Source organism: Aedes aegypti, unplaced genomic scaffold (assembly GCF_002204515.2).
Source record: "Aedes aegypti strain LVP_AGWG unplaced genomic scaffold, AaegL5.0 Primary Assembly AGWG_AaegL5_hic_scaff_1369_1232_PBJ_arrow, whole genome shotgun sequence".
Classification (NCBI taxonomy): domain Eukaryota; kingdom Metazoa; phylum Arthropoda; class Insecta; order Diptera; family Culicidae; genus Aedes; species Aedes aegypti.
The window spans coordinates 55,145-64,787 of NW_018734801.1; the positions used below are offsets into that span (position 1 = coordinate 55,145).

Sequence of the window (9,643 nt, forward strand, 5' to 3'; positions counted from 1 at the left end):
ACACGCTGGTATCAGCGGGAATGTGGAAGCCGATCGACTAGCGGGTGAGGCTAGAGGACAACCAGCAAACAATATTGCAATACCAGGAGAGGACGCTCTGAGAGCGATGAAGCAAGGTATACGGCAACGGTGGAATAGGCAGTGGTACGAATCCAGAGACTCGAAGTTACGAGAAATTAAGAACGATACGCACAGATGGGCAGATTACGGAAGCGCAGCCGATCAACGAATACTAACACGGCTCCGAATCGGCCACACACGGCTAACCCATACCTTCTTACTAAAGAAAGAAGCACCACCAACATGCGAATGCTGCGGATCAGTGCTCGATGTACGGCATTTGATCCTTGAATGTAGAAAATTCGACAGACAACGACAAGACAATGGCATTAGCTCAACAAATTTACAAGAAGCATTAACGAATGAAGAAATTAACATGAAAAAGGTTTTAAAGTTCCTTCATGACACAGGATTATATACAAAATTATAGAGTTACTGTTAAAACTAGTGAACTGAATTGTATCAAAATGTAACACACTTTCCAAACGACACGAATGCACCCTTTTGGTGTCAAGTGTCGAAAATAAACAAACAAACAAACATTATTATTATTATTATTATTATTATTATTATTATTATTATTATTATTATTATTATTATTATTATTATTATTATTATTAAAACTATTATGCGTCTATTTCGAGGGGCCCAAATAGCCGTAGCGGTAAACGCGCAGCTATTCAGCAAGACCAAGCTGAGGGTCGTGGGTTCGAATCCCACCGGTCGAGGATCTTTTCGGGTTGGAAATTTTCTCGACTTCCCAGGGCATAGAGTATCTTCGTACCTGCCACATGATATACGCATGCAAAAATGGTCATTGGCATAGTAAGCTCTCAGTTAATAACTGTGGAACTGCTCATAAGAACACTAAGCTGAGAAGCAGGCTCTGTCCCAGTGGGGACGTAACGCCAGAAAAGAAGAAGAAGAATGCGTCTATTTCACAGGTTCTCCAGATTTTTATCTCAGATTCCTCGAGAAAGAGCTTAAGGAATTCTGATGTTTTTTTTTCAAGATTTCTTCTTGCATAGTTTCAGATGCTCCTTTAGAGATCCCTCCAGAAATTCCTCTTCAGATTCCTTTACCAATTATCCAAGGAAATCTTCCAGCGGTGTTTCAAGGGGTGCTTAGAGGAATTACTTCAGAATTTAAAACAGCAAATCCAGGAACACTCCGATGCTTCAGTTATTTCCACAAGGATTATGTTGAAAGTAGCTCTCAGTAATACCTCCAGATATTTCTCTTTCATGGTTTGCCCCAGTTGTTACTTTAGGAGATTGTCCTAAGATTTCTACAGGAGTTTTACCAGGAAAATCCAGAAAGGTTCATTCCCAAGTATTTGAAAAATGTTGTTCAGGGCAGATCTACAAAATATCCGACGCCTATTTTTCTAGTTATCCTTCTTGGCGTTTTCGTATGAATTCCTAAAACAACTCATCCACATTTACCCAGGAATTGCTGTAGTTCATTCAAGGTTTAATCCTGTTCCAGTTCTTTCAAACAATTTCTCGAGTAACTTCTCAAATAAAATCATACTAGATATTTCCAGAAATTATTTCAGATTTCACACCAGATAATACTTCTGAAATCATTCAAATAATTCCTCCGATATCTTCTACACAAATTTATTCAGGGAATCCGTTTGATAGTCTTCAAGGATTTCCTGTAGTATAGCAAATAGCAATTAGTTTTAGAAATCCTTCAAGACATCCTCAAGATTCGAGTAGTTCATACACACAACCTTCTTGGAGTAAGTCAAGGGTTACCGAAGAACTCAATCAGGTTTCATCAGATGTTACTTGGGGATTTCCTGGAAAAAATCCTGAAGGAATCTTAAAGAAATCTTGAACGACAATTTTGTGAAAATTCTGACAAATGTCTGGGAAAAATACTTCTTGCCAATGTTCTAAACGAGAATCTTGGAGGAAGTTATATAAAAAGAGTGGTAGAATAATTGAATAAATTCTTGGATCATTTGAGAGTTTCTTGGAAAATTTTAAATGTATTTTTGATAGAATTCCTGATAAAATCTCTGAGATAATTTCTGTAACTATCTTTGACAGATTTTATGATTTCCTAAAACGAAACTTTTGGAAGAATTCTTTGGAAAATCCGTAAAAATTACGAAATGAACTCCTGAAGGAATCTTAAGAGGAAACTCTTTGAGAAAATACCTGAATCAATTCATGGAGAAAATAATGTAGAAATATATACAGTAATACTTGTCGTAATTTCATAAATAAATAATATCTTTTAAATATAGAGTAACATCTGGTTCCTATTAGGGTTCTTCTTGTTACCTTGGTTTCTTATTTTTCCCTTTTTGATTTTTGTCTATTCACTTTTAGGTCTATTTCCCAGGCAAGAGGTCTCTAAAGTTCCCATTTTCAAGACACTTAGCCACTACTAGCCCTGTTAAGGAAAAAACTTATTATGAATGTACTGTCGTGAATCACAAATCAGTCTCATATGTAAAAAGTAGGCACTGATAAATAGTACTGAGAAGTTTTTTTGAGTTTTTGCCTAATTTAACAGAAAAGTCGTGTTGTTTTATTAGTGCAACTGAAAGGTTATTTTAAGATATGTAGAAAACTGATATCTACTGAATTTGACTAGCGAATTATGGTGCAAACTGGATATCACCGATCTATAAACTTCCGTGCTAATTGTAAAACCTCTTAACAAGCTAAAGTTTCTTGATAAATGGTTCAACGTGCAGAAGGTCCTACAAACTACTCGCTTGAATTTCTTCAACAATTCTGCAAGCATTTTTGGTATTTTCGACAAGAATCTCAAAATATACTCTATTTTTAGGGGCCCAGATAGCCGCAACGGTAAACAAGTAGCAAGACCAAGCTGAGGGTCGTGAATTCGAAACCCACCGGTTGAGGATCTTTTCGTAAAGAAAAATTCTCGACTACCCTGTGCATAGAGTATCTTCGCACCTGTCACACGATATATGCATGCAAAAATGATCAATTTTGCAAAGTAAGCTCTCTGCTAATAACTGTGGAAGTGCTCATAAGAACAGCTGAGATGTAGAATTTGTCCCCGTTGGGACGTAAGGAGAAAATTTGAAAAATATACTCTAATTTTTAGGAATCAATTTTCTAAGAATTCATCATCTTGCCGAACTGTTTACGATAATTTAGCAAATAACTTCTACAAAGTGTGCTTGGCGAGTTCTATTGGAATTGATCAACAAATCGTCAACAGCTGCTTCCAGGAATGCCTTTTTAAAATCAAGAGCATCATCAGCCACCGGGGGCCAGATAGCCGTAGCGGTAAACGCGCAGCTATTCAGCATGACCATGCTGAGGGTCGTGGGTTCGAATCCCGCTGGTCGAGGATCTTTTCGTAATGGTAATTCTCTCGATTCCCAGGGCATAGAGTATCTTCGTACCTGCCACACGATATACACATGCAAAAATGGTCAATCGGCAAAGAAAGCTCTCAGTTAAAAACTGTGAGAGTGCTCATAAGAACACTAATCTGAGAAGCAGGCTTTGTCCCAGTTGGGACGTAACGCCAGAAAGAGAGCGAGACTTAGTTTGAAAGCAGAAGTTCATGAACCTGATAACTAAATCTAATACCTTCTAACAATTATCACAAGACTGCTGAAGACCCCTTAAAAATCAATTCCGTTCTTATTATTTTATTGTTATCTTACACAATTTCTTATAAGAATTGAAGTAAACTTCAAACCATACTACACATACCAGTTATCTGTACCGGTTGTCGCAATTCAAATATGTGTATTATGCTATGTGAAGTACGGAATACAACAGTACCCTAACACATTGAGAATTTGTTTTCATTCCAGCACTTAACACATCCTTGGCCACCTCAGAGCCACATGGATAGAAGAGAGACCAGTCCATCAGAGATGATCGCGTTAGGCTGTGTACCTACATTCATCGCCACTAGCCTGAAATGCCCCAATGCCTCAAGCCCGAATACCAGTAGCCTGAATGGTGAACATAGTCTTCTAGTTTCCAAGAAACAATATTTTAAATTGACCGCGCACCTATCCAGCGAGACCAAGCAAGCCGGTCGAGCACCTTTCGTAAAGGAAATTTTCTCGACTTCCCAGGGCATACCCTCATTTAATAACTGTAGAAGTGCTCATAATAAAACTAAACAGAGAAGTCGGCTCTTTCCAAGATAAGCTCTCTAACTTACCAGCATTTTGAGATATAAGATTTTGAAGTATTTGATATTTACTAGCGCCTCCTCCAGGCAACTTTACAAAAACTCGAGTGTTGATTTTATACTGAGAATATAAATTACATCACAACGTCACAACCATGGATATATTGCTCTGTTTTGACTTAGTTTGATTGAAAATTTGGTAAACGATTTCTAATGTAATTATAGAAAGAAAAAGAACTAGTTGGGCATGCAGTTAAATTTTAAGTTGGAACTAAAGCTCCATATTATTCGTTTATTTCAATTTGTTTGATCTATTTTGAAATTTCACGTCTTTGTTATATTTTCACAATAGCAGTATATGTCTAAGCTCTTCAACAAAATCACTGAATCAGAGACCTCTGCCCCTAAAAAACTGTGTCATTTTTGAACCGGTCTAACCCCTGGAATCACTGTAGTGTATGAATGCAACTTTTATGGTTGTATGTCAACGGCAAGCTATCGCTTCTCTTCACTTATAGATGGTAGAGGTACCCGCACAATCAATTTAGACGCTCAACGAGTGCGCACATGGTTTCAGAGGACTTAAATTGAAGTGTCTTCCTTTGGGAGCAGTCATAATCCATTTCAACGCCCTACGATCAGTGTTAGTTAACGAGAAGAGTGCATAGTTCCGTGAAGTGATAGTGTGAATCTCGCATCAAGAGTGAGTAATAATCTACAGTGATTGAGTGTGATTAGGAATTGTTCAGAAGAACGAAATCCTGAAAAGATAAACTAACGAGCATGAGTGCTACCTTGAAGAATGTCCTTGTGGTTGGTGGTGGAGGTCGTGAACATGCCATGTGCTGGAAGCTGGTCCAGAGCCCGAAGGTGGCCAAGTTGTATGCGCTGCCCGGCAGTCCAGGTATCGGCCAGTTGGAGAAAGTGACCCTCGTCAGCGATATCAGTGTGAAGAATCTCGACGTTAGTATTGGAAACATGAGCCACCGGCAACTAACCCTTTAGGTCCCACTGTTTGAAACCTGTTTGTTCTAATTGGAAAATAAAAGGAAGTGTTAACGAAATTGTAGGACGAGGAAAATATGTTTGTTCCCATATACGTGCATACGAGCTAAAGGGTTCAACGGATGGTGACCTTTGATAATGCTGAGTGCTGTTATTGACCAAGTGCGATCATTGGTTTCTCTTGTTTTTGTCGTTAGGCGATAGTTGCATGGTGCAAGAGCAACGCAATCGATCTGGTCGCGGTGGGACCGGAGGACCCGCTTGCCCAGGGAATTGGAGATAAGCTCCAGGCGGCTGGGATCAAGTGCTTCGGGCCGAGCCTTAAGGGTGCTCAGATCGAGGCGGATAAGAACTGGTCCAAGGACTTCATGCACCGGCATGGAATCCCGACGGCGCGGTATTCTTCGTTCACCAAGGCGGACGATGCGAAGGCGTTCATTAGAAGGTACGTATAGAAGGACGGGGCAAGTTTGAGATTTTTTACTATCTGTAAAACTAGGTTTAACGCCCAACTTTCAAAATTCATAAAGAACTTACAAGGGAATAGTTAGGGTATCATTAAAACTAGACAATACTTTTACTATACACACTTATTACGGTCTTATGTTAAATCCGAGTAGATTTGGTAATCTAATGTATTATCAAAATTATACGAAATAAAATCTGTTTCAAATCAGCCGTAGGCTGAGTTTCTTAAATAAGGTTAATATGTAACAATAAATCAAATGATGTTATTAAATACATATTGATAACATGACTTGATTTGCTTTTTTTTACAAGTTGATTATAATTTAACAGTATAACTTAAAACGTAAATATACCTTATTATATTCAAACGGTGATATTTGTTATTGCTAAACGGTAATCTTTTTTTTTTGTTTGCGGTTAACAATGTTAGCAAGCAAACAATGTCTCTGATGCAATGAAACATTCACTTATGCCACAAAGCGATCTACATTATGTCGATTCAAATTTAAAAAATGTTCGAAATCCAATCTCCTATATGCTCCTTACCATCCTTACCATAAAAATAGTGTTCTGTGAAATTTTCAGCTTTTGTTTTACAGAAGTTATGTCGGTCGCAATAATTACGATTTATGTATTTTCGTACTTTGCATTGATTTGTATTGAATTTATTTGTTTTTTTTTGTGATTTTTTTTTTCAAAGCGCTCTACTTCTTTGATATTTGTAAATTTCTATTTTTACTACGGAATAAACGCATGTCAGTCCCACGATTGCTGGATTTCCTATTCACATGGGACAATTATGCGTTTATGGACAGTATATGTATTAATTCTTTATTTATTCCAGTAAAATAAATCTTCACGAAATCCTCTAAAGAACTAATGAGGAATATCCCTTTTAATTTTTCCATGAACTTTTCAGGTATGATATTCAACCATGTGCTTTTGAGAGATTCCTCTGAGAATTCGTACGGTGATTTTCTTATGAATTGGGTCCTAAAATTTTTAATGAAATCTTGTTTTTATTTAATAACACGAAAGAGCAAGTTTCTGCAACTATTTTAGCATTTTTTTCCCGCTTAAATAACGGCTATATCATGTTTAAACTTTAATTTAAAAATTGAGTCCATAAATGAACCTTGACACTTTTGATCATGTTTGACGTTCGCTTAGTCGACAAAAACACCACAGGGCTTTTAGTTTTAACACTGGGGTTGTTCCTATCTGACATTTCGGAAGGGACACGGAAAACAAAATATACCCAAAATTTGAGTTTAAGCCAAGAGGTGTGACAAAATCTGAAGAAATATAAAAAAAAATATTTTTTGGACTTAAACCAACCGAAAACATTAAAAATTGAGTAAACATGTGTTTTTGGACTGAACTTAAGCGTTTGGCACTAAAATTGGGACAGGGCTTTAGGACCCTATTACTTCCGTACCTTTTTAGTGTTTACACTAAGAACTCCTTTACCAGTTATCATCGAGTTCCTCCTGGGATTCCATCGGAAAATCATTCCCGGGATTAGTAGTTATTATTCAACCAATTTTCTCTGCAGTTTCGTAGACTTTCTGATCTCACTAGATTTTTTTTCGGAAAACATGTATCTAATTGCTTAAAAAAAGTCTTGAAAAATTTCGCCAGAGAATGCTTTAGAAAATCTTTTAAACATTTCTCCAGGAAGGCACTCTACGTACTGTTAACATATTAATTCTAGTTGTTAGGTTCAAATATCATCCAGGTGTTCCTTAATAATTTGTTTAGGATTTTTTTGGAAGAGGGTTCCTCTTATACATAGTACAAAAATTTCAGAGTCTCACCTGAATTGGTTTTCAAATCACTAAACAAGGAATCTTCCTACAAATTCTTCAAGCAGTTCACCATCAGTTTTTTCAACTTTGCCTTTGAGGCTTTTCTTAAAGTTTCTCTTCAGATTCCATTAGCATTAGCATTAAGCATTTCGCACAAATTCGTAGGTGGTACAGTCCTAGACCACTGTATGAGGGTTGCCACCTTCCCGTCCGTTACCAAAGTCAGAAATTTGGGACTAACCTTTAAATCTTAGACAAGATTGACGCATCCTCCAATAGTCGAGAGCTGTCCTGGCCACGTCCTTGCGAAAGCTGGGGAATGGGAAAAGATGATTGATTAAACACCTACTTAAGAAAGATGCAGAGAACTCTACGACCTCTCATAGGTGTTACGGGATGTTGTGGAATATTGATGGAAAGGGTAGTGCCATAGGATACGTTCGGAAAACGTTCTGGCCGACAAATGGTTAATATTTACGCATTGTGATCATGCGCTGCTGATCATAACAAACTCATCAAATTCCTTTTTCGAAACTGCAATCCGTCGCCCCTCTAACAATGAACAATAATGTGAACCGGAATGAAAAAAAAAAAACGCGGAACAAGGTAAACGTGACACAAACTTCAAAATGCAGCCGCCCGCTCGCACGGCTTGCTGCAATCTTCTAGTCTCTCTTCAGATTCCATTCACAAGTTTTCAGAAAGTCTCTCGGAACTTCTTCAAGAATTGATTGACAAATTCGCTGCACAAATTCATTGGCGTAAATACCGGGGGGGGGTGGTGCTAGGGGGGTCTTAGTCCCTAGAAAAGCTCAAGCCCCCCCCCCCCCCCCTAGAAAATTTGAACTCTAATGCTATTTGTACCTTGCTTAAGAGATTTTTTATATCGAATGGGCCAAGCCCTCTCTAGATTTGAGTTCAAGTTACGCTTATGCATAAATTATCCAGGACTTCATGCAAAAAATAACATTAAATAATTCTTCCAGGTGTTACACTAAGGATATCTCCCAATATTTCACCAGATTTTCAAAGGCAATTAAACATGATTCATGATCTTAGCGATTTTTAAGAGGAGTTCTCTGTAGTTCTTCCCGCATACCTTCAAAACTCTCTAAAAAATAATATTTTAAAATTACTTCAGAGCCTGACTGGGAAATTTTGAAAAAAAAAAATCCAGTATTTCTAAATATAATGTTCCTAGCGGAATATGTTTAACTGTTCCATAAAAAAAATCCGTGAAAATACTCAAAATTTTTCCAAGCAATTTGTTTAGGGATTTCTTTGAAGAATTATTTTATTGTTTCCCCTATGATGTTGTCCTAGGAATTTTCCTAACAATCCACCGGAGATTCATCCAGAGAGTTTTTTTTCTTTAAACGGCATTTAAAAAAAGCTTTGCTTAAGGATTTTGTATTTATTTTAGAACTTCTCAAAAAATCAGGCATTCATTTAGGTTCAAGGCTTTATTCTCTTTAGGAATAATTTAATTATTTTCTTAGGGATTTATTTACAAATTACGCTACAAATCACTACATAGCCATATACAATTTATAGCAGATTTCTAGAGTAACACATATGTTCGGGATCGCTCGAGAGAAAAACTACTTTTTCGTAGCAGTCGTTTTTATGCTCAGCTCAAACTGCAAAAATATATTTATTACTAAACTGCTTATCTTATTTTGCTATGAAACTTACAGGAAATAGTTCACTCTCCCTCATGCAGCTTTCACGAATTCACTTATGCTGTTTCCTGCGCTATGCAACTGTTTCTCTGGGTACTGTAGTGATAAACTTCTCGAGATATTATAATTTGTTCAGTTCTACATCAATACTTCATTTTCCTCTGACGGTTTGTTTTTATTTTGATGTACTTTGTTTTGACATCCTACTGCGGTTGACCGGTCGCGCCTAGTGATTGCCCTGTGATAATCTCACAGGGCAACAGGGCACAGGGGTTCCCTGTTGTTAACGAAAAGCTAGAGCTAGATGCCGTCAACATTCCCCAGCCCGTAACTCCGAAAGCCGGTCACCGGATATTCGGAATTACCCTTAGTCATCTCTCCTCAAAGACCCCCTAGGTTGGTTTTTGTTCACCCTAATACTACTCCGCAGGTTGGTCACCGCTGGCAAAATGACTTCAACGGCTTTTTTCG

The 9,643-nt window shown here is 37.6% G+C and overlaps 1 protein-coding gene across 1 annotated transcript; it reads left to right on the plus strand.

The window, feature by feature from the left end:
• The first annotated feature begins 4,705 nt into the window (after positions 1-4,705).
• LOC110680429 (trifunctional purine biosynthetic protein adenosine-3-like) lies at positions 4,706-5,684 on the plus strand. Its single transcript, XM_021856227.1, has 2 exons — positions 4,706-5,172; positions 5,412-5,684. The coding sequence occupies exons 1-2, from the start codon at positions 4,993-4,995 to the stop codon at positions 5,667-5,669; spliced, it is 438 nt and encodes a 145-aa protein (XP_021711919.1). The 5' UTR covers positions 4,706-4,992; the 3' UTR covers positions 5,670-5,684.
• Positions 5,685-9,643: the final 3,959 nt, after the last annotated feature.

Bases quoted from the DNA above. Each gene is read 5' to 3' on its own strand.
- LOC110680429 (XM_021856227.1), top strand. From the start codon at position 4,993: ATGAGTGCTACCTTGAAGAATGTCCTTGTGGTTGGTGGTGGAGGTCGT. The intron at 5,173-5,411 runs GTTAGTATTGGA...TTTTGTCGTTAG, and splicing joins TCAGTGTGAAGAATCTCGAC to GCGATAGTTGCATGGTGCAA.